General features: G+C 34.7%; 1 protein-coding gene across 2 annotated transcripts in view; it reads left to right on the top strand.

Annotated features, from left to right (window-relative positions):
- Positions 1 to 25,644, top strand: part of LOC128025961 (cGMP-dependent protein kinase 1) — a 56,237-nt gene that overhangs the window by 10,923 nt on the left and 19,670 nt on the right. For both annotated transcript variants that reach the window (XM_052612603.1, XM_052612602.1), the window contains exons 3-7: positions 7,622 to 7,735; positions 18,362 to 18,467; positions 20,150 to 20,213; positions 23,545 to 23,622; positions 23,714 to 23,808. In XM_052612603.1, coding sequence (XP_052468563.1) covers positions 7,622 to 7,735; positions 18,362 to 18,467; positions 20,150 to 20,213; positions 23,545 to 23,622; positions 23,714 to 23,808 — 457 coding nt within the window. The remainder of the gene's footprint in view (positions 1 to 7,621; positions 7,736 to 18,361; positions 18,468 to 20,149; positions 20,214 to 23,544; positions 23,623 to 23,713; positions 23,809 to 25,644) is intronic.

The following is a 25,644-nucleotide window of genomic DNA, read 5'->3' as shown; positions in this document are numbered from 1 at the left end:
AATTAGAAAGATAGACTAAGTGGATATTGGCTGCATACAGTCCCAGAATACATTAGGGTATGTTGTTGTTCCGTAGTTATAAGACAAACAGAATAAAACAAAGACATATTTTTTAATCAATTAAATATTTTCTCTCAGCATTAGCTTTGCCACATTCAGTTGTTTGCATAGATGAGCAAAAGCAAAGGATTCAGAGAGGATTCAGGGAGATTGGAGAGAGGGAGAACGAGGACTTTTCTTCTGGGAGTTTTTATTAGAAAGAAAAACAAACTTTTCATGGCAGGGTTTCTGTCTTCCAGGATGAACATGTGAGACTAAAATTTTAAAATACTGGTAAATATAAACAGCTTATTTAGTTCCCCTAACTTAACAACAAATAGTTTAAATTTAACGGTATTCAGAACAGAACAAGAGTGAAAAATAAGTAGTTATAAAACTATATATTAAACTAGAAAATAAAACACAAGTTAGGCTGTTGTGGCATTTATTATAAACAGCATACAAATGTTAAGCAAAACTGAAATGGCAGTGGATTCACAAGCCTGTCTCATACCACAAGAATCCAAATGTTTCCATTTTTCCCATATTTGTAACATTTGTCTGCATGACTATTATTCATTATGTAGCCTAAACATGAATATATACTACACTCATTCTCTAATATCCGTATAAAATCCTTCCCATGTGCAAAAATGTGATTTTTCAGTGAACCTTTTAAAATAAACAGTGTAACTTTTGTTTGGTTGACTGCATTTTAGTTTGATGATGAATGGCTGAAATGTCAGGCAACAGTAGAACTAATGTTGTTTGTGTGTGCGTGAGGCGCCTGTGCGATTAGATGGATTAAATCAAATGAAGATGGAAAGAAAATAAATAAAATGCATTAAGAGTGTCACACAAACAAGCGTAGCCCTACTTGTTAGTTGCACTGTGTTTTTATCCTTTTTTTAATCTGTTAATTATATTATAGCCTATTATATATTTTGTGTGATCCTATTTATTTTATTCCTTTTATAGACTTAATTTGTTTGTTTTTCTTTCACAGAAGTGCTACATGTGCATGATGCAACGGTTGAATCCTCATGTTCTTTTTTACGCTAAAGCCCTGTAAAAAAAAAAAAGACATTCTTATCTTATTGGTTAATTATCGACTAATGAGATTCGTTTGGCTGTCCGGAAAATAAAAATGAACAAAATGCTGTCATTCTACAATTCTCCACCGTAATTACTATGCTGTGTGAAAGTACAGGTAACACTCTTGCGTACACGAGCTGAGACCAGACGTAAGATTTGATCGTAGCCACCGCTCACGTTTATATTGATAAATTCCAAGTTTTGCGCTGAAACCAACCGTATGCCCAATTTTCTTTTGTATATTTGTTTTGTAAATGAGGTCCTAGATTAAATAAACAATATAGATTGCAAAGGTAGAGCAGTGAAGAGCTTGTGAGATACATAATGACTTGCTGGAGGAATCTTTTATTCAGATAAACCTTTCATAAAAATCGCGGTCTACATTTCAGAGTACAATGTCAGTGATGGAGGTCGGTGTCACGGTTATCTTCAGTTTAGTTTAGTCATGTCTGTTATGAGCTCTCATTAGTTATTGATTAGTTAATCGTTAGTCCAGCTGTTCCTGCTTAGTTCTCTCATTTACCATGTGTGTACCTTTAGGCCTGATTCTATTCTACCCTTCGTCGGTTATTAGCTTATGTTATGTGTTGTACCATATCTGTACGCTGAGTAAAGTCTGTTTGGAATTCTGCATCTTTGTTTGATGTCCTCATTCCTCGATGACCCGTGGCAGTCAGAAAATGAATAATAGTGATCCGAGTTAAACTGACCAGCATTTCCATTTGAAGCCCAAAATCACATTAAGCGAGTCCTGTGTTTTTATGGTACAAAAGAAGCTTTTGTTGATGAGATATATCATGGGTGGACAAAGTATTTAAGCTTTCAATCACACAAGAGGGACATTTTAGCTGAGATAATTAGTTCGGCCTTATGATAGGATGGGAAATGATGCCATGTTATTATTGTGTCTTGAATGTCATATTAGCCTGTGTGCTGAAGTCACCATGCTTATTAGCCCCAATCTGAATAAATAAAGACATACTTAATGACTATAGATAATGTCAGCTCTAAAATTGCAGCATGTGTGTGTCTGATGCATGATTTCATACTACCAAAAAGTCATTTACCAGGAACCATTTGGAGAAAGTTTTCAATCATGAAATCAAAACTGACCTCATACATGTCATACAAGGGAACATTATCATTTTTAATCAAAATAATTAATTATTATTATTACATATTATTATGTAATTATTTTTTAACCTCTGTAATAGTGGTTGACCCATTTAGCCAATAGCCAGTGCCGATATGTAGAAATTGCAGATATATGCCAGTATTTTAAATTCTGAAATCTGACTCGATATTCAATAAGAAAAAAATGTAGGGTGGTATTTAGATTTTGAAAAAAAAGTCAATTATATAGCAGAATAGAGCTACAGTAGGTGGTTGAAAGAGCAGGGTAAGTCACTTTATTTTACTCAAAATGTTATACACTAAATAAATCAAGTGCAATATGACTAGGAATCTGAAAAATGATTTCATCCTGACTTTAATGATGAAAGGAATTGACTGACCACAGGACCCATAGTCATCTAAGGCAGCGGTTCTCAATTCCAGTTCTCGCGGACCCTTCTCTGCACATTTAGCATGTCTCTCTTTGTTAACCCAACAAATTCAGATATTGAGCTCATTAGAAGTGAGCTCTGTGCATGAACCCATTGTTCCCATTGACATGGTCTCTACACAGTTTTCATTGCTCAGTACTCCCTGAGCAGGGGAAATCTGTTGAAGTTTACTTCAATTCAGAACATTCAGAATGAATTTGCGCTAGACTACGTCTGTACACACAGACAAGTGTGATGTCATATACCTCTGTAAATAAATACAATTTAAATTCACGTCTTGCACACTTCAAAGCACTTTTAATTGAACATACTGTATACATTCGCTTCGAACTGGAATGATGGCGGAATATCCTGTGATGTCCACTTTGTGTGTGCAGAGATACCATAAATAATTATTATCTGTCACTTTGATGGACTTTTTTTATTTTATCCGTAAGTAAATATTGTAGCACTTGGAACTTTTTATGTGACATTGATATCTGAAGAACTTCTATTGCTTTGAGGCTTACCTTGTGCTATGCTGAAGGTTATGGCTACTTTTTATTCTGATCACTTAATATGACAGACAACTGAACCCGAATTTGCAATTTGGTCAACCAATTTAATGAACAATATCCCATGAATTATTCCACTATAGTCTACAGGTGTGCACTTGTTTATCCTCCCACATCCTAACTCACGTCTCTGTCTCCAGTTGTCTTTTTATTTCACTTGCTTTCTTTTCTTTAAATCTTTTTTTAAGATTCACTTTAATCCCTTTTACCAACTTTTAGTGTGGGAATTTATCCAAAATATAAATCCCCAGTAAAACCGATACCTTACTAGTAAATATTGGAAAAGTATGACAGTACTTATTTTTTTTATTTTTTATTTTTTTTATGTAGGTACATAAGGTAATTTATTCCTGTGATAGCAAAGCTGAATTTCTAGCAGCCATTGTCTTTATTGTCATTTTGATCAATTTAATGCATACAGAGAAAAACCAAAAACTAAAAAAGAACAATCTTTAAAAAAAAAAATTTTTCTGATGTAACCAAAGCCACGAGCAGCAGGAAAAAATGATATAAACCAATAATATCATAGCACTGTGTACTATCTTGTCTCAGTCCAATGAAATCCCAGTGGATAAATTCAAGTCTCCCCCTGCATTATGTCCTGCTCAGTGTTTTGTTTTACTCAGATGTACAGCATGCAGAGTTCATTTCAGAGTAAACACAAGACAGTCTCTCGTCATGTAATATCTGTCTTCGGTGGCCTTTCGGTATCTTTATTTCATTTCATGCATTATTTCATTCCTGCCTGTTTGATCACATCGCATCTGTTATTAATGTTTGTTTAGTAGAGCCCATGTCAAGGAAACGTCTCAGTCTCTCACTCTTCCTCTTCTTATCTCTGTGAATCATGGGTAAAATATAATTGGCTGTAGGGCATTAATAGGAGCTGCTCTGAACAATAGTGCTTAATAACCATGACAGAGCAAACAGTATGAGCAACTCAGAAGGTTACCTGCCTTACACTGCCGGCTCTTAACATGTCAGTCAGTGAGTGTATGTGCATTGTGTGGCATTGCAAGTTATTTTCCATTCTTTGACAGAGAAGCACATTAGCGGATGTTGGGAAATGTAATCAGTTGTTCACAGCAATGTCCTTGACCCTTTGGGTCATAGCTTCCTGTGTCTGTCAAAGGAGGAACTGGAGGTCACGCTACTGGACAATATTACTTCCTGCTGTGCTGGTGGGTGTATTAGCTTTGGGAAAAAATATTTGAGACACTTAAAACGACATCAGCTTTTCAGTATGATAAAACTCTGGGCTGAACGTTACAACTTTGACCCTGTTCATTCTCACAGTCCTCACTGTATTTGTAATGAATTTACATGCTGTAGATTTATAGGCTTAAATACTTTTATGACTTTATGAATGTCCTGTTTGACTGTGTCCTGCAGTGGTAATAAGCTGTGTTCATATTTAATTCTTTAATGGCTCGTATAATCAGTCTAGTTTTATGTCAGACTTTTATGGCCTGTAGTGGGTCACATTTTAATCAATTCTTAGCCTGTTTTGAATATTACCTTATACTCTAACATTACCAGAGAAGATATTTGCATATTCTAACCGCTTATTTGACTATGATCTTAAAGAATTTGCTATAATGATCATATTTCTCTCCTGTATACATGCTTACACTAAACTAATTATAATTACAATTTAAAATTATTTTAATTTTTTTTGTTTTTTATATGTTTTAAAATGCAACTTTTAAGATACATGTGCTCAATGTGTTCAATAAACTTTTATTATCAATGTTGAAAACAGTTCTGCTAGTTATTTTGTGGAATCCATGATAGATTTTTTTTTTTCATCTTTGATGAAAAGAAAGCATTTATTTGATGAAGTTTTTTTTTGTTTTTTTGATAAATGTACATCATAAATGTATTTTCCGTCAGTTTGATCAATTTATTGCATCCTTGCTGAATGAAAGTATTAATACAATATAAATAAATCTCAAACATTTAAACGACATACACTAAAAAATGCTGGGTAAAATATTATCGCCAAGTAAATGTTGGACAGAACATATGCTTGAGTTTTAGACATGAATCCATGTGCTTGGTTGTTTTTTGACATAGTGCTGGTATTGAAGGTTTTTCATTTTAAATATTACAAATCCACTCTTAAATCTCTGTTATATATAAGACAGGAATAGTTCATATACAATATTTTTTTTTATTTAATGGCAAGTCACTATATTACAATCGTAAAATAGTAAATATGTTAGGACATGACAGGAGCAGCAACAGCAGTCAATGGGATTTTGTGGGCAGAAAACTACTATCAGTAAGCTGTTCCAGTTCATGAAATGACAATTTGTTATATTAATTATTGAGAAGCTACATCAAAATCAGCTTCACCTCATGCCATCTGGTCATTTAAGTTTCAGTTTCAACCCGTCAGACGACTACAGCTGCATCACTAGCACACTAGAGTCAATGGAGCACACAAAAACGTTGTTACATACTGTATAACAGCAATACAGCATTGTGTTTCAGCCCTCGTCTCACAATTGTCTAGTAGGAGGTGAAACTTCTGTGGTGGCACCAGTCTGTCACTTTGAGTGAAAAAAAAAATATATATATATAGAGGAAAAATTTTGTGGCTGGTATTTGTTATCTTTTGATTAATCATTTGAGATGTCATAATGAAGGGATAAAATTCAAAGTGCAGAATATATAAATGAGTGAAATTTGGCTTTGGTGAGTAAATAAAACAGAATGACTTGCCAGATGGCTGTTAACTTTTTTTTAGGAACTGCAACATTACATGCTTTTTTTTTTAAATCTAAAAATGATAGACAGACTCTTTCTGATGTAAGTGATGTGTGTTTTTCAAATCAAAGACATAAAGTGTCTACTCAGGAAAACAGCTGTTGCATCGTTTTTCTCAGAGGAAATGGTGCTATTAGTTCATCTAGAATGCCTTATTAAATTTTCTGTAAAACTCCATATGGTTACATATACAGTATAGAATATTCCTCGCATTAAGCCACTAAAACAGAAATATCGCAGACAGATGGAGACTGGTTCATGCTGAATGTGATGCTGCGAGTCACACAATGAGTGGTGCTGTTTGTCAAAAGCATGCAAAGTTAAAACATCAAAATAATTCCATTGTCTGCAGATGTTAAATACGATTTTTATTGCCTGTAAATTTTCTTAATTCATTCGGCGTTGGCAAGTGTGGCAAAAGTTAATTTTGAACCATGATAATAGTAAATGCAGAGAAAGGTTTGATTAGGTCAAGGCCACATGGAAGTCATTCTGATCCATAATCCTGTTCTGCCAGAGCTGAATATTAATGATAATTAAATAGTCCATCATAAGGGAAGGGTCATCAGCTCTCTCTCTTTTCTCTCATTCTCTTACATTCTCAAATCTAACTATCTCTCACCTCTACAACTTTGATATGACCTTCACACCTTTTCAATATCTTTCTCTGCACTGCTTTCTCTCATCTCACATGGTCATTCACTTGTGTTGTCACCTGTCTGTGTGATCAGCTGCTGAAAAGCTGCTTGACTTCCTGTTATTCGGCTCACAATGTATCATATCAGGCCATCTACATTGACACCTCTGAGAGGGAGAGAGACAGGTGTATTTTAATGTTACAGTTACACTAAAGGCGACTGACTGTTCTTTAAGAAAATGCTTGATATGAAACTTTATGGTAACACTTTAGTATAGGGTCCAATTCACACTAATAACTACTTGCTTATTAGCATGTCTATTATTACCATATTGGCTGTTTATTAGTGATTATAAAGTACATATAATGCATGACATCCATAATCCTATCCAATACCCTAAACTTAACAACTACCTTATAAACTATTAATAATAAGCAGCAAATAAGGGGTTAATAGAGGCAAAAGTCATAGTTAATGGTTAGTTAATAGTGAGAATTGGACCCTAAAATAAAGTGTGACCTTAAGAATATATATATATATATATATATATATATATATATATATATATATATATTAGTCATTTTGTTCAAAGTTTTTTTTAAGTAAAACATTTTTTTTTTGGTGATAATATATTGTTATGTTCATAATTATGTACATGAATCTGTTTGAACAATTTCTGCATTGTTTTTGTTTTATTTAAAAAAAAAAAATTTAATAATTAAAAAACAATTTCCAGTTTAAATATTACATTTGTTTTTAGTTTTTTTTATCAAAATATTTTCTATATATTTTTAATTTTTAGATTAAATTGACGATGACATTCTTCCCAGGTTTCTTGAAATTCACTATTATTCTGACTGTTATGATCTGGTTTTGAACAGAACTTATTAAGTGTGTCCCTAAATATTGTTTAGAAGTGTTTACTGTGATGTTTACTATTGTGGTGTGTTTTTTTCAGAGGGAAAAGTTGAAGTGACTAAAGAAGGATTGAAGCTGTGCACAATGGGACCAGTAAAGGTGTTTGGAGAGCTTGCCATTCTTTATAACTGCACCAGGACGGCCACTGTAAGAAGTGAGTACACACACAGCACAATGATAAATAAAATGATCCAGATTTTGATTCTCAAGCAGGGGGCATTTTGAATGTATTTTTTTCATCTACATACATAGATTAGCACAGCTTGAGGATTATTATTCTCAGTATTACTGAAGAGAATCGGCTGCTCCATCTGTGATGATAATCTGTGATTTCATTGATAGACAGGAGGCCAGACCGAGAGAGATATGAGGATTGAATTAATATTAGGAGACAAAAAAATAAGTGGAAAATTGTGCTGGGATATTCTAGTATGTTGTTGGTTATTTCGATTTAAACAACCCCCTAACACTAGGTACAGTATAACACTTTGGCAACAATTTTCAACATTTTCCTTTAGGATTTTACACATTTATAAAATGCCCCAAGCTGCCCCTAAAATCTATATCTGATTCTGTAATAGCCATAGTTAATGAACCATTATTAATGTTGACTGCCTCCAGATAAAATCATAAAATGGTAATTGTGACTTTTTATCTCACAATTCTAACTTTTATATAACTGCAAGATATGGTTGTAACTAGCTATTCTGAGAAGGAAAGTCTGAATTGTGAGGTATAAACTCACAATTGCAAGAAAATACGTCTGAATTAAGAGATAAATAGTCGCAATTGTGAAATGCAAACTTAGAATTCAGAGGAAAAAAAGTCTGAATTGCATATTAACTCAGAATTGTGAGATGTAAATTTGTAATAGTGAGAAAGAAAGTCAGAATTCTGAGTTTATATCTTGCAGTTCAGTTTATATCACACAGTTCAGATTTGCGAGAAAAAAGTTTGAATTGTGAGATATAAACTCAGAATTGCAAGGGGGGAAAACTAATTATGAGATATAAACACAGAATTGTGAGGGAACAACACACTTAACCAGATTTTAACCAGATCATCTCATATGCACAGGCTTGTGTGCTGTGTGCTTTTTGAATTATTTGCAAGCCTTTCTCTTATTTATTATTCTATTCTTCTCTTCATTTACTTTTCCTTTGAACCATTGGTCTCCTTCATGCATATTCTCTTCTTGTCTCAGCTTGGCTCTTTTTCTTCTTCCTCTTTCCCCTCCACTCTATCTCTCCTCCTCCGGCTGTGTTAATGGTGTTCCTGCACACTTCTGCTCTCTGTCTCTGCTTCTCTGGATAGCATCTGGGACAGGAAGTGAGCTGGACTGGGATTAAGGGACCAGTTCCGTCAATGTATATTTACAGGAATTTTCCACATTTGAATCATCTGTTGCATGTTGTTGATTACAATAGAAAGTTATTCCAACTTTTCCCTCAATTCCTGTAGTGCAGTCAGGGCCATTGATCTCATCCAACTGGCTGAGGCCAGCCTAAAAAGACACTCAGGACAGTTGACGGGCCACTGCTGTGCATCGTCACGAAAGCTTATAATTTTCACGTGTTTTTAAACCTTCCCAATTTAAACATTCAAAAAAGTCACAGGACGTGGGAAAGCTACTCGTGCGCTGTGACTCATGGACAGCAACACCGAACCGAGCTCTTCTTCAGGAAGTTTGCATCCTCCTGCACCTGAACGAACAAATAGAAATAGCTGTTTAAACAAACAGAAAAAGATTTGAAATAGTGTATGTCTTAAGTGAAAGTAAACAGTTGAGAAAGAAATCGGATGTGTATCATTATAATGGATGCATTGTATCTTAAAGTGACCGCGCCTTATTTAATATTGTCATGCTAACATTTGTCTGAAGTTTTGGTTGACTGTAATCCATTACACACCTTTCTATCAAAGTTATCTGACATTGTCAAGATGTATTGGTTCTGACAGTTTAACTCTTAGTTCTTGACATATTTTATTACCAACTTCCAAACTACAGAAAATAAACTGTGATAATGTACGAAATGTTGAAGGTGTCTGAATAAATGTTGGTTTGACTGTATATTTTATTTTACATTGACGACCTTGCAGTGCTATACCTGGACACCTACAAATTGAAAAAACTTAAACATTGTGTAAATAGCACAAATAAATAGAATGAACATTCAAATTAAACTATTTCAAACAGGGCCCACTGGTACAACCTGCCCACTGGTAACCCCAGCTACAGCCCTGAGTGCAGTTTTATGGAAGCCTAGTGGGAAATTGTTTAGCACTGCAGATATGCAATGTCCAATTATGACACTGTTTATATATAAAGAACACAATATGCAAAGCGTACCAGAAAGGGACATGATGTAATGTAACTCTGTGAGCACTTTTTACATGTAGCTGTAGTTGTTTGTGCTAGAGACATGAATGACACCACAAATTGTGGGACTCGTTGAATTTACCTTAATTTCATTTTCTAAGCGTTCAAAATATTTTCAAATCTTTTGCGAATGACAAATTTGGCTGTGGCAGACAACGCTTTTCCTCAGAAAAAACAATTTATATTTCCATCCAAGTGTTTGCATAGCTGCATGTGTGGTTATTCATGAATTCTCCCTGTCTCTTTCTTTCAAACACACACCTTTTGTTGTAGTTGGATTCCAGTGGTGTCTGCATGTAAATAAGTCTTCTGGAGAAGTCGTGGCTTAGAGTATTAGAATGCAGAGGACAAACAGCACAGATATGTCAGCGCTTAAAGTGGTTTTGACCTGCTGTGATCTTACCCTGTCCTTTCACAGCTATAAACAACAGACCAGAGTAAGAGACAGCAGGTCCAGTACTTCATAGGACAAGCTAGAGGAAGTCTCTTTATCACAATACTCTGATATAAATATCGAACCCAAGTGGATGAGAGAAACACTGACATACACTAGCATTGAAACAAACTGAAAATTCAGCTTTGCATCAATGGAATAAATTACATTTTAAAGTATATTCAAATAGAAAATAATTCAGTTGTAATAATATTTCACAATATTACTGCATACGTATATAATGTTAATGTATTTTGGATTAAAAATGCAGCCTTAGTGCGCATATGAGACTTTTGACCTTAATATATATCCTGTTCTTGGATGCAGTCTTTATTTTTTTAATCAATTTTCATGTCCAAGATTTCTGACAGCTTCAGTTACAGTCTAAAAATCAGTGTACATGCTGATACATTCTCAGATGCAATATCAAATGTACATCTTACAGGGAACATTTTTGTATCTAAAGTCCTGAGGGTGTCACAAGTTCAGTTAATCATATTGTTTACATACAGTGAAGTTCTCATCTTCTTGTGGTGCCTGTGTGTGTGTGTGTGTGTGTGTGTGTGTTTCTGAGATTGTGATGCTCAGGCTGGATATCATCACAGGTGATCAGTTGGAATGGAGAAACATTTGCAGTAGGTGCAAGAGAGAAAGAGTAGTATTTTAGAGTAGTAAAGTACAGTATACAATAAAAGCTGCTATCGTTTTCTAACATTTATAGATGGAAATACAGTAGAGTTTGTGCATGTGAATGTTTTTGTATATAGTTGTGTCATCTCTGTTCACATCAGGAAGAAGTCAGACATGGCAGTTTGACATGACAAACCTATTTGTTGCTTGGCTTTTTAAAGTCTATTTACTTTCATCCAAGAAGCTTGAAAGTCGTGATGCTTTGAGTTTGAGGGACGAGCACACGGACAAGACCTTGAAGCACACACACACACACACACACATATATACATGGGTAATCTGGGTAAACACACCCAGTACTGATAGTTTTGCATTTCAGACACTTTCACTTAATTTAAACTTTCTTTGGCCCCCATGAATTTAGCAGTGGCCATCAGTAATTAAAAACAATAAAATAACAAAAATGAGGCCTTTTCCATGCAGCCACCCAAACTAATATACAATGTGTAAATGTCAAAATATCTTGTGTAAATATGTTGTGCAATACCTTACAGTAAGATTGCCCATATTTTTTTTAAAAACTTGACATACTTTGATGCATTGAAATTACATCAACACTACTTCAATGACCATGCATAAAAGTAGTTTCGTTATAGCACCACCATCTGGCCAAAATGCTTAAAACGTGACCTTTTTTTTCAATTGCTGTTAAAGACACAAAATAGAAAGGAGTCAAATATATAAACTGCTCATATTGGCATTAAATTTTGTATGTGTAATGGGCCCATCATTCTGAAAGTAAGATGGTTTGCTTGCAAGTAACATTTGGTTATGAAGTTCTAAAAAGTTTTAAAGTTGTAAATAATGATGAGTTGAACAAATCTACTGAAACATATCTGCTTAGTCTTGCATTGTGCCATTTTTGATTTGGTTAATTTCTTCTTGCAGCTATATTATTTCCTTTTTGTTTTTCGAATAGGCCACAAAATAACAAAACAGCCTTTAATGTGTGTTCATGTGCCATCTGCCATTGTCTTTCAATAAAAGTGACAGTCAAGGCTATTTTTTGGAATCTTTTTCAAATTCCTCTTTCATTTCCAGACTCGCACTGCATTTTTTTTTCTTCTTACTGTTGAAATGAATTTGAATTGTCCTTGAGAAAATGTAAAATTTGAAGTGATGGCACATTTTCTCTGGAGAAAGAGCAGAAATGGAAATCTCTGCTCTGTTTCCTGGATACTGCTGTTTGTTGCAATTCATCCCTTTTTTGACAATACCTTGCAGTCGTATTCGTTCACTCTCCCTGAGGTTTCTGCTGTCTGTCATTTCTCTGGAATGATTCACTGAGAGAGACAGCACTTGAAGAAGACATGCTGCTAAAAGCATGAAACCTGTGTGGCTCCATCATCAGGTCCTGAATGAACAAAGGTCTATTCTGGACCACAAGACATAGTGTTCTGGAAATGTCTTTCTATTCTTCTTCATTGTTTGGAATTGATTAATCTCATAAACTCCAGTAAAGTATAAAAAAATGGTGAGTGACGAGAGGCAATTAACACCATGAAGTTAACAGGATCACAGTTTCTCAGAATTTATCATTTAATGTAAAATTTCCTTTTCTACCTTGCAAATGCAGGTATATTCTTCAAATGCTATTGTAGTAAAAATGTATTTTTCTTGTCTGATTGTACTGTTTGGGTGACAGTGTTTGTCACCTTTAAAATCTGCCTGTATTATGAGAATGAATCTGGTTTTATTGGGAGACGAACGGGTCATGTCAGGGCAAGTTTGGTAGTGATACATTTCCTCTCGCACATTAATAATATTAACTCATGTGCTATCAGAAAGCATGCTGGGACGTGTATTGCCTCTGACCACACTGCTTCTATCTTCATGTTAATTGAGAACATCATTTTTATCAGTACTGTTGGGATGAATCTCTGGGTGTGGATGGCCTGCAAGGAAACTACTGAAACTCAAAATGCCCATATCATACATACAGTATGGCTGGGTGATATAGCTAATAAATATTATCATATATTACCGTTTGTATTGGAGATTAACACTCATTCAATCTCAAGTAAGATACCGATCATATATAAAAAAAATTATATTATAATATACAACAATAAAACATGATAAGTTACATATAATAATAATAATAATAATAATAATAAAGTAATATTTCATAACAAATAATGCTGTAGTTTATTGCATATTTAATGGGTACTTAATGTTTCAGTATAAACAATAATAATCACAATAAATAATGCAAATATTCTTAATTCTTATATTTTATTGTTGTAGTCTACTGAATATTGTTAAATGGGTACTTAATGTTTCATATTTTTATATAATAATAATTTACTTTATTATTATTATGATTATTAGTATTATTATTACTTATAAAGAAAATAATAATATAATATGCAATAATATCGTGCAAATATTCTTAAAGCTTATTATGTTTTATTGTCGTAGCCCCTTGCATATTGTTGAATTTTTTTAATAATATTTTACATTATTAATATTAATGATATACAAATAATATAATTTAAGCATTTGTAAAGCATATTATGTTATTGTTGTAGCCTTTATAGTTTATTGGGTGCTCAATGTTAATTGTTACTTCTGTTACAGAGAAAATCATTGTGAATATTTAGTATATTGCGCAGATTCATACGTAGCCCCTAATTAGAAATGATAGACCAGGGCTGGACAATAAGGACTGCCCGATGGCAAGCGTGAAAAATGTTCGGGACAGTTGACGGATTTGTCGCTGCCGCTTCATCACAAAGTTTATCAATTGCATATTTTTTTAAGCCTTGCTAATTAAAAATACAATCAAATTAAAAGAATTCCATCAAGGCGTGAAATACATTTTAATGTAGTACTTGTGTGTTGTGTTCTTTGTGAAAACTGCGTGCACAGACAGCTGCTTCTCTTTCTGCATCTTTCACTTGAATGGACAAATACTGTGACGAGTGGGGCGGGGCTGAGAGCCGTGGGAACAGAGCGAGGCCGGTGGAGTGATTTTGAAACGAGCGACTCCTGTGCCACTCACCGGTCTCAAGTCCCACAGAGGAGATCCGAAGGATAAAAGAGGAGCTACGACCAGGCCTGGGTTTTATTTTGTGTTTTGGCTTTGTTTGTGCGCGGCAGTCATCCATGAGGGGCTGTCGCGCTGTTTTATGTTTTATTTCTTTATTAAAGTTTTTATTAAAATGTCCACTATTTTGAAGTTTTTATATTGTTACAAATGCATACAAAAATGTGCCAAAATACCTGTCTTGGCAAGTAACCTAATTAATTAACCTAATTAATCTATATTTAATTTATACAATGGTGTAGAGAAGCACTGATCGGGCATGTTTATTTTATTTTTTCAGACTATCTTTGTTCTGTGCTTAAATGCAAACTGAATCGCAATCATTTTTCAAAATGTCATTGGTGTGGAAATATTACATTGTTAGTATATTTAGTCTGTAAATGGCATATAACAGATGCTAGCGACGCTGAAGACGGATGCAATGAGGAGAAAATACTGTAGCAGTCAGAGCACAATCACTGTTCATGATGCACAAAATATAGTAAGAAAATCCTATATATAGAATTTTGATGCGCTTCTGAGGGGAACTGACTGTTTTCAGAAACGTTTACACTGTTACATTGCATTTAAAGTAGTGCTAATATGCACTTTGTGGGCAGCAGTAAGCAAGAAAATGCTGCTGTTCCATAAGCGCCTCCTGCTGTCAGAGAGTGTATCTGTGTCTCATTCAGCCCATCTGCTGTTAAGGTTTCATGCAGGTGTTTTATGTATCATAAATGCACATGCTACATGTGTGTGGGTTTTCTTTTTTTAAATAATTAATTCATAATTAAAATGCAGTGGTTACCACTAATTTCAAATGGTTATGAAAAATCTAGCTTATTTATTAGAATACAAGATAACATACATCAAAAACAATGATAAAAGCAACCATTTTACTTTTTGTGGCAGGGCCACTGAAAGTATTGAAAGGGCAAGTAATACTTTGAATCTCTGGCCCAATCAGGCCAGTAGAAAAAATCATTAGCACTGATCCCATTTGATCTAGCTTGAAGGAGGGATTTATATTCAGGTAAATATGGAGTAAATTTGAAATGCAGCACTAGTAATGTTTGTCTTCATGAACATATGTTGGTGGTTGTGTAGGTGGATGCTGTTAAGTTCTTGTGTGTATCTGATGAATTCTGATCTGCCACGGGGCTGAATGTCATTTCAGATCCAAACAGGAGCTGATTTTACTCTCTCTCTCTCTCTCTCTCTCTCTCTCTTTAATACATAGCAAAGAGTGGGTGTTTTAAACAGTGAAGTCACCGCCTGCATAACGGCTGTTTTTTCACTGCATAATAAATCTGCCAGGACTGTCTGTCTCTATTTTGTGTGGCTCATACCGTTCTTTTTTTTATTTGCTCTCATTCCCTCCAGGCAGAAAAAAAACTACAGGTGTCAGATGAAAGTTTGAAGTATTTAGCTTAGACACAATGTAGTCAGGCAGGCACAAAACTTAATTCAGTTTAAGACAACATTCAGTAAAACTATTGATCCTGTTGAGATTTGAAAATATCACTGAGAGCATCTTATATCAGTGAAAGATAAACAGAGCTGTCAAAAGTGTTGTTGATGATGTATAATTAATGAAGCTGAGCTTACTTTTGTCACAGCTGCTGGGGCATTTTGTCAAGAATAAATTCTATGATTTTTGTCACTACATACACTACATCAGTGTTACTTCATGTTGATGAAGCACAAAAAAGTGAAAAACACAAAAGGCTGCACACTTTAGTTTCTAAATATAGCTGAACTGTATTCTTAGCACAAACACGCTTGCTGTTATTTTTGTCAAGCACCGTTGATATCAGACATGCTCAAAAATCTGAAGCTGTGTGCATGGTTATTTGTGTTTACAAAACAAATGCGATGGGGTCAAATGCATTTCTGATTACCATCGAATGTTGTTTGTGTGATTAAATCACGTCATCACAAATGCATTTGAAATATTTAATTAAAGAAATAGTTCACCATAAAAATGAACATTTGTTGAAAATGTACTCATTGTCAGGCAATCCAAGATGTAAAGGGGATTCTTCATTCGAACAGATTTGGGAAAAATGTAATATTAAATCATTTGCTCACCAATGGATGCTCTGCAGTGAATGGGTGCCATCAGAATGAGAGTCTAAACATCTGATAGAAACATCACAATAATTCACAAGTAATCCACACCACTCCAGTCCATCAGTTAAGTAATCTACAAGTAATCCACATGAATGAATTAATCTGTCATCAATGTCTTGTGAAGTGAAAAGATGTTTGTAAGAAACAAATCTATTAAGAATTGTTTTTGGCTGAGATAGCAGTCCATAATCCATAATAATGTTTTCTTCTGTGAAAAAGTCCATGACTTTTAGCTGTTTTTTTCTTGTAAACTGTGGTTGATCTGTGCATATTTTGCTCCTGATTCAGACAAGATGACTTTTTCACGTTATAGATAAGGACTACGATGACTATTTATTGAAGGCACTGAGGAATCATTTACATTGATGCATTTACATTAATTTACAGTTACATTGCATTCCCTGGGAATTGAACTCATAACCTTGCCATTGCTAAAGCCATGCATGAACTTTTGTTTGAGCTACAGGAATGCATTTAATTTACAGAAGCAAAGTAACAACAGAACTTTTACATACACAAAGCAAGAGGAAATAGTTTAATTTCCTGAAAACCAGATGTTATTGATTTACTTTCCATGAATTGTTTCCTGTCATATGTTTTTCAACCAATAGCTCGTCTTTGTTTTAGGGTGCTTTCACACTAAGTTCACTTGCCTGATCCGAAACCCGAGTTCGGTTGCTCCCCCCTAACCCTTCCCCCGCTGGACTGTGTTCATATTATAATATATAGAGTCTGAACCGCGGCTCGCTTGCGTCATCAAGCCAGCAGCTGTTTACCCCGTTGCTTGGTAACGACAGCGCAGGAGAAGGCGGCAAATGCATAACATTACTCTCTGCATTTTTATGTGTTATGTTTTTGAACTGTTTGTTTTGTTTATAAGGCTTCGGTACATAACGGCACTTGCGTCTGTCTTACGAATGTACTGAAAATGCTCTAAAGAACATTAAGGCGAACATAAATGAGATGTACAGCTCTCTGTTTGCAGCGCGTCAGTCACGCTCATTAGGAAAGTGAGTGAAACACACACAAAAACAGACATTTTCAACAAATAATTTGTCATTAAAAGCGGTTCACTTCCACAATTAGGTATGATTGCGTTCACATAAGCAGCTAACCGTACCAGAGTTCACATGAAGCGTACCCCAGACCACCGTTTTTAAGCGGACTCGCGGGACCGCATCCGAGTACGTAAGACAGCGTTCACATCATCCAAACGAACCGAACTCTGACATCAATCGAACCCGGGTGCACACCAAAAGTGCTAGTGTGAAAGCACCCTTAGAGTACAGAACCCCAGCCTGTGTATGAATATTGTCAACCCATGCTGGCAATCATCGTCAGTTGTACGTAATAGTTTAGACAACATCACTGTTTGACCCCTTGTGTGAGTGTACAGATGTATTCTAGCAAGTTCCTCAGAAATATCCTCGACTTAAACATCTTCATAACGGTGGGTCTGTACAGGCAATAAACCATGCAATCTTGTTTGTTGTTCTTTAGTTGTTAGTAAAAAGTGGCTTGACCTACTGTATAATACACTTCTAACAAGCAGAATAATACAGCATCGTAATATTGTGTCTACTATCAGCTATGACTATAGTCATTCGGAGGACAACAAAAAACTAAGACAGAGAGAGAAACAAACATGATCTTCAATTCATTCATGTCAGCTGTCATTGTATTTTGAAATGTTAAATAATGACGGACAGTATATTACAATTTAATAATTCAGGCTATATTTCATTCAGATTCTAAATGTTTTTAAATGTTTTAAATAATCTTTCTCTCTCTCTCTCTCTCTCTCTTTCACACACACACACACACACACACACACACACACATACATGTATTGAATGTATACATTTTAAGTGGCCCCCCCCCCCCCCCCCCCAAAAAAAAAAAATATATATATTCTAATTCTACCCTTGTGCAACTGTTTGTTACAAAGCCTTTACAATATTAAAAATTAAGGAAGTTAAATATGAATTTTACACTTACACTGTTGGTAACATGAATGAAAGAGATGATTGCATTTTTAATCACAATTATTTGATAAAAATATCAAAATTTTATGATCAGTTCATATCGATGGCATGTTTTCTGATGTGTGTTTCAGCTGTGACCAGTGTGAAGTTATGGGCCATCGACAGACAGTGCTTCCAGACCATCATGATGAGGACGGGACTCATCAAACATGCAGAAAATATGGAGTTATTGAAAAGGTGAGCAACTGTCTTGTTATGGAAGTGCATATCTTTCTTTATCATCTGACATCTTAATTTGCATAATGGCACCCAGAGAAGAGAGCATGGGGTACATTTTACATATTAAAAAGACAGAATTCTGCATTGTTGAGCTACTGAGCCAAACTGGATGAAAGACTTTAAAGACACTGAGGCAGAACAGATGAGTTTCTTGGGAGATTCTGAAATTATTGCCACAGAAATTCTCTATAACTCCTGATCTTTTTCCTCTCCCCCTTTCATGATCTCTCTCTCTCTCTCTCTCTCTCTCTCTCTTAGAACCTGTGTCTTATCTATTAACATGAGAAAAATGTATAGTAATGCAATCGTTTTTAATGAATCATCAATGTGGTTTCATCTAATGTTAATTATTTTACCCCATCCCTGCTGCTGTACTTATTATTTGAATAAATTAGACCTAATTTAGTCAATTATGCTTTGAACTAACAGCTGTTACAAACAAAAGCAGAGTGCATGCGAATGCATTAGATGCTCAGTTGAACTTATTCATTTTACTGATCTGGTTTATAGACCAATATGAAATTTAGGTTTAATATTTAGTTCTGAGCTAATCCAGAATTGGAGAGAATTATTATATAACAATGTGCATGTGTGATCCCATGATTTTCTGGTATAGGCTACTATTTATCTGTTTAGTTCTGAATGCAAAATTTAATAATACAATTTTTTAATAATAATAACAATACAACAATTTTCTGTGTAAATAATATATTGAATATTTATAAATAATATTTTATAATATTTTGAATGTTTTCTTTTTTCATCATGTCAACACTTGTAGCATGTGCACAAAACAAAATCATAGTGATCAGTTTTTTTTTTTTTTTTTTTTGTTCTTGGAGCAAAGCTCAAGAATAATGATGGTGCTTGCCAGCAAAGGCTGTTATTATCCATTTTTTGTACTAACATTCAACCCCTTAACATTTTAAACGTGATTGGCACCAATCTAACATGACTGAAAGAGAAAAGTTTTGGGTTATTAATAATATATTTTAAAAAATACAAATGTTTGATTTTATTACTGGGTGAATAATATCAGAATCTATTTATATTACAGCACATAAATAACATATATAAAGTAAAACATATTTGTGAATTTAAATATATCATGGTACTTTGCAAGGCTTTCTCGCAGTTGTTAAATATTGATCTCTGTAGTGGTCCCCCAATGATGGTTACAGGTTTGGTATTTTAATCTCGTGGGAAATTACAGCAGCCTTTTCAAACAAAATGATTACAAATCCTGTCATTTTCAGACAAAATATTAGCCCAGAATTGCTTGTATGTATGCATAGCACCTTTTAGGTTTCTCTGCTGCAGTCTTACACTAAACTGTAATAGGAGACTTTAATGGACTCTTGAATTGGGATGTGAAATATTTATGCAGGAGCATGTAATGTATTATGTAATGTAGATAATGCCTTGGCTTTGTGGCAAATTAGCTCAGCGTATACAGTACATATTAGCCAGATGCAAACCTTTTCCTTCTTTATGCAACACATGACCAGATATGTTTCAAAATGTTGTAATATGGTGTAGAAATTCACCTAATGTTCAGTGAGAACACCAAAAGACTCTTCAGCTTTGGATAAGGATCTAATTCATCACACATTTACATTGTCTCTGTCTCTGATTGACAGTGTCCTGACGTTCCGGGGTCTTCCAGAGGAAATACTGAGCAAGCTGGCTGATGTCCTTGAGGAGGTACGGAAATCTTCCTGATCCTTAAGCAAACACAACTGTCATTAAATCTAAGCAATTACATCTCTGTGCATTGCAAGCACCACTAGCTGTGGTTTATTCGCTTGTCGTTTTATTTAGATACGCTTGATGTAAAAAAAATATATATTTTTTTACGATTTGGAACAAGGTTGACTTTGCTTTACAAACCTTCTTATTTCATTCATTCAAGTGAACAGAATGCAGCATATCACATTATTTTAATATAGTATGATCTTTTGGACACCTTTTTTAGCAACTTTTAGCGAGTGATTTCTGTTTATGTTAGTAAAGTCACTGTCTCAACAGTATAGTTTCTTCACAAGTTGCTTTGTTTAGAAGCTGTGTAATTTCCTTTTTATATATAAAAAAACAAATAATTCTTCTTAGGATGCAGCATACAGTGAAAAATTGAAAGTTAGTCATTGGTAATACATCTACTTAATATAATTAAATATTTTACTGTTGCTTGCCAGTGTAATTCCAGTATTATTTATATATTGTTATAGTATTGAAGTGCCCCTATTATGCCATTTTTAAGGTTCCTTATATTTTATAGGTTTACATGGATGCAAGTTCAAAAACAGCTTTCATTTTCTCAAAATATGCATTTAATATCACCTCATTTTCCAATGATTTCCAAATGTTTAGTTTGAGGCAGTTCTAAGATTTAGTCTCTCTAAAACCCTTCTTTTCGTGAGCCTACTCTGCTCTTATTGGTCAGATGACCCAGTGTGTTGTGATTGGTCTACCGTGTGTCAGAAACCTTACAGGTTGTGATTCAGTGGAGCCAGCTGGTTCAGATTAACAATTTTATCCACTGATTCTTTGCAATGTCATTCAAAAGTGAAAATAAAATTAATGAACATTATTTGCCATGCACTTTCAGCTGTCATATTTTTTGATAATGCATTGTAATCGATCAAAATGCATGCAGAGTTTACTTCCGAACAAGTGCACACCGAGTCCAAATTGCATTCATATTCACGCAAACTGCATCACAGTTCAAGTGCAATCGAACTCAGACCACCTCCTTCAGGTAGTCTCGGGTTCGGTACCCTGCTGCGCACCCATGTTCACATGAAAGCTTTCACACTAGCCAAACGTACCGAAATCTGACGTAAATCAGGTGCGCACCAAATGTGCTTGTGTGAAAGTGCTCCTAGAAAGCTGTTGCTTGCTGATGTTTTTATTTCCGTCAAAATACAAAGCTACTTTTAAATGACCATCATTGCCAATCAAACTAGTAGTCCCACTCTAATCTCACATCATTGGTTGAGCTAGAGGTTCAGAAGATGTTCTACTAAAAGTACCAGAGTTACATAGTCTTTGCACACAAGGATAAAGTATAAAGTAAAATCCAAACTTTAAGAATACACCAGTGAAGAAAGTGTAACTGTATTTATGCTGAAATATGTTGATTGACTTTTAAGCTGGGAAGAGTTAATAAAATCAGCCGATTCAGATCAGGGACTGTTTATCAGCAAGAAAACTCACAACTCAAAAACAAACAAAAGCTCCTCGCTCATACCATCAATAATTTAGGGAGCATTTTTAGACTTTTTTTGTCTTGAAGTGAATGCATGTGTTTCAGTAAATTGTAGTGGGATGAATCATAGAGTTGTTTATACTCTCTCTTTCTTTGTATAAGATGGAGAATAACCCGTTCTCAGTCTGCAAATAAGGTCCACATTGCACAAAACATCAAAAGAGAAAAATCAATGATTTTATCCAAGAATAGCATGAGTAGATGTGCTGTAGACATTGTGAATATCTTAGTCGTCAGTCAGTCTTCACAGACATTAAGGTCCACATCACATCTTTTCACCTCATTAGAATATGACATTTATCACTGGGAAGTGAGTGATGGAGACTCATAGCTCTATCAATATAACCTAATAATCCTCATCTCTAAATGAATATTAAAATTAAGGTCAAACTCATTCCACTCCTTTTTTTTTTTTTTTTTTTTGGTGATGTGATTAAATGTTATGAATTTTCAGAGAGCAGAGGGAGTCTCTTCAGCTAATAACTGACCTTAAATAAGATTAAAATGTGCTGAAGCTTTTTGAACTTAAATTTTAAATGTTCAAAAAAAGATTTTGGTCTATATAGCAAATTTTACCCTTCATTACAACTGTGGGGGTGGGGGGGGGGGGTTGAGGTGAACGGTATCTTTGTTTCCAGGTGACCCGCACGTCTCCCGGAAATCCTGTAGAATTCAACCAATCCGATGACGACTTCAAAACTCCTGAAGTGTTTCCACTTTTGTGTTCCATATGCATCAGACGTTTAGCCAACAGTCCTCGGGCTTGACGTCTGAGGCTGAGACTAGCAGAGGACTGGATCCACCAAGAGCTTGATGGGGCAACACAGAATGAAAAAGTTGCAACAATAATGACATGTGAATAATCCTGCCCACTCTAAAGCGGTACTAAACTGCAGCGGAAATGCAAACCGAGACGAGTCGAGTCGTGCAGTACCGTACCGAGCCGTACCGAGCCGAGTCGTACCACGCAGTGGAAAAGCACCATTTGATTTGATGCTACTACTCCATTAATTGCTCATATACAGTGTAGCTGCCTGAATTTAGAGTCCTGATATATCTGAATCTTAACATTACTGAATATTCACACTGACTTGAGTGCTTTCCATTAGGGAGTACTCACTTTTACAGTCTTGCTACAACAGCACTTAAAAGCAATTTTGAATGTATGCACACTTAAAATGTATGGACATCAAACCAAGTTGCATTTATTTAAAGTAAAGACAGGATTTTTGTTATGTTACATTTACTTGACTTTATTGAACATTAATTGATTTTTTTTTTAAATGTATTTATTAAAGATCTAAATACTATAAATGTTTATCATGAACAAAAAAACCTATCCTAAGGACAGTTAAGAGCTTTTAGCATTGTGAAATCTGTCACTGTGAAATATGAAAAAAAAAAAAATAGTACTTTTTTTTTATACATTTATGATCATTCTCTGGATAATAAATGAAAGCAGGCGTGTATATGGGTTTTTGGTTGGAGGTCAGATTCTAGGTGATTTTAGAACAGTTTGCTTGTGTCAGAGTCTTTGTGAGCTTCAGTTTCCTATCTGCTGGTCATATCTGATTTCAGACTGATGTGTCTGGAGGTCAAGGTCTTAGATAACACACTGAGGGTCAGAGATGTTGTGCTGCCTCTTTTCCGCTTAGAAATCTGCTAGACCTTCATACCCTCGTTGTAGGAAGTGCCACCTGTATTTTTCTTCATCCTCTTTTTCCATATAATCCTCACGTCCTCTAACCAATTTTCTCTCTCTTATAGACCCACTATGAAGATGGTGACTACATAATTCGCCAGGGGGCAAGAGGAGACACATTCTTCATTATCAGTAAAGGAAAGGTAAGTCTATTTCAGAGGAAAGTGCAAGCTGTGATGCTGTGAAGATGATCCCATGCTAATATCTCTACCTCTTGTTCTCACCCCCGTCCAGGTGACAATGACTCGAGAGGACTGTCCGGGTCAGGAGCCCGTTTACTTGCGTTCTATGGGGAAAGGAGACTCCTTTGGGGAAAAAGCCCTACAAGGGTGAGATTGTCCTCTACAATACTGTTAAAGTTAGATTAATAGCAGATTTAAACTCCAGACAGGATATTTGGAGGCACACCTGGGTGGGTTTCTCATTAGGTGAATCGTTTTTGCCCCCAAATCAAGAGAATATACACACATACATATATTAGTGCTGTCAAAATTATCTTGTTGCAGGTGATTGATTTTTTTTCTCTTCAGTTTAACGCTTTAAAATTATTTTACGCAATTATTATTTAGACACAGAACGTCTTTATGACCACATCATATGGGAGACTTTCAGATGTGCAATTCAACTTCGCCTGAGTGCCAGGCACTAGTAAAAACAAGCTAGGAAAAGTTACAGGTGACAATGGAGCTTTAGTAGAACAACAGTGAACCGTGGTCAGGCCAGATGTCAGTAAAAGGGATTTTTCCTGTCCTGTCAGCCCGTATACTGTGCTCATAGCACGTGCTCTTTAATTGCATGCACAAATGCTGCTCTGCACACTGTAGCCTGTATTATTTTATATCAAAGTGCAAAAGAAACTACAAGCTTGCAGTGTAGTAGTTGTGTTGTCAGTTAAGTCATTAAGTTACCAAAGGGCAATTAAAATTGAATTGTTGAATGGCTATAGTTAATGGTTAAATATTAGGCAAAAGAAAAACTTTTTCATAGAGACATCAGTAGTATTGATATCAGTGATGCTTGCCTTCAGTCATAAAAAAGATGCTATTAAAGAAATATTAAAAGTATAGTGTCTTTACGTTGTTTCTACATTAATTTGAAGATTGAATGTGAAATTATTGAAATATAGAATATATATTTAACTTTTATGTTAGTTGGGATTGTGCTTAATTTCAGAAAAAAAAATGTGTATTAATTATTTTTTTATCGATATATACATATATATATATATATATATTTATTAAACCTCATCGTCTGCCCTTAAAACACTTGCAATATATGTAAGTATATATATATATATATATATATATATATATATATATATATATATATATATATATATTTTATTAAACCTCATCGTCTGCCCTTAAAACACTTGCAATATAAGTATATATATATATATATATATATATATATATATATAATATATATATATATATATATAATCATGTGGTGAAATGTAACCACGTTGTGTGAGATTCACCGTTAGTTTTTAAGGATGTGGTGCCATCTTGTGGCCACTGACAAAAGCGCTCTTGGAATTGTAAAAATCTTGAAATCCTAAACCGTTTACAGTGGCTGTGCTCGCATAGCAAAAACATCACATTACAGTCACACAATCTAAAATAATTGTTCACACACGCTCTCTTACGACTGAGTAAAAAATTAAAAGAGATTTGCCCAGGATTTTTCTTTTCTTTCTTTTTTTAAACACAAACTTGTAGGAGTTTATTTTGGGTACAATCTTTACAGAACATCAAAAACTCTATGACTATGACCAGTTACACATGGATCAGAATCAACAATACAGGAACATGTTAAAATAACTTCAATCAGAGTTGCAGTTCAAGGCTTAAGAGACAAAAGTACATGAGGAAAGAATAGGATTAATTATCAAATAAGAATTTGAACCAGTCAGACATCATCAATTTTTCTATTCTATTCTATTCTATTCTATTCTATTCTATTCTATTCTATTCTATTCTTCTTTAACATGCTTAAAAGAAAGTCTCAGTCATCATTTACTCACCCTGGTGCTTTTGTGGTAAATATCCCAGGTTAGATGACTGTCAGAATGAGAGTTGACAGAACTTGCTTTTTTGTGGTCTAAAAATAATAAGGACATTAAAACAACAACAGGGTAAATTAATAATGACTTGATTTTCATT

Source organism: Carassius gibelio, chromosome A13 (assembly GCF_023724105.1).
Source record: "Carassius gibelio isolate Cgi1373 ecotype wild population from Czech Republic chromosome A13, carGib1.2-hapl.c, whole genome shotgun sequence".
NCBI classification, from domain to species: Eukaryota; Metazoa; Chordata; class Actinopteri; order Cypriniformes; family Cyprinidae; genus Carassius; species Carassius gibelio.
Note: the sequence above shows the minus strand (reverse complement) of the source record. Positions and strands in the feature narration are given on the sequence as shown.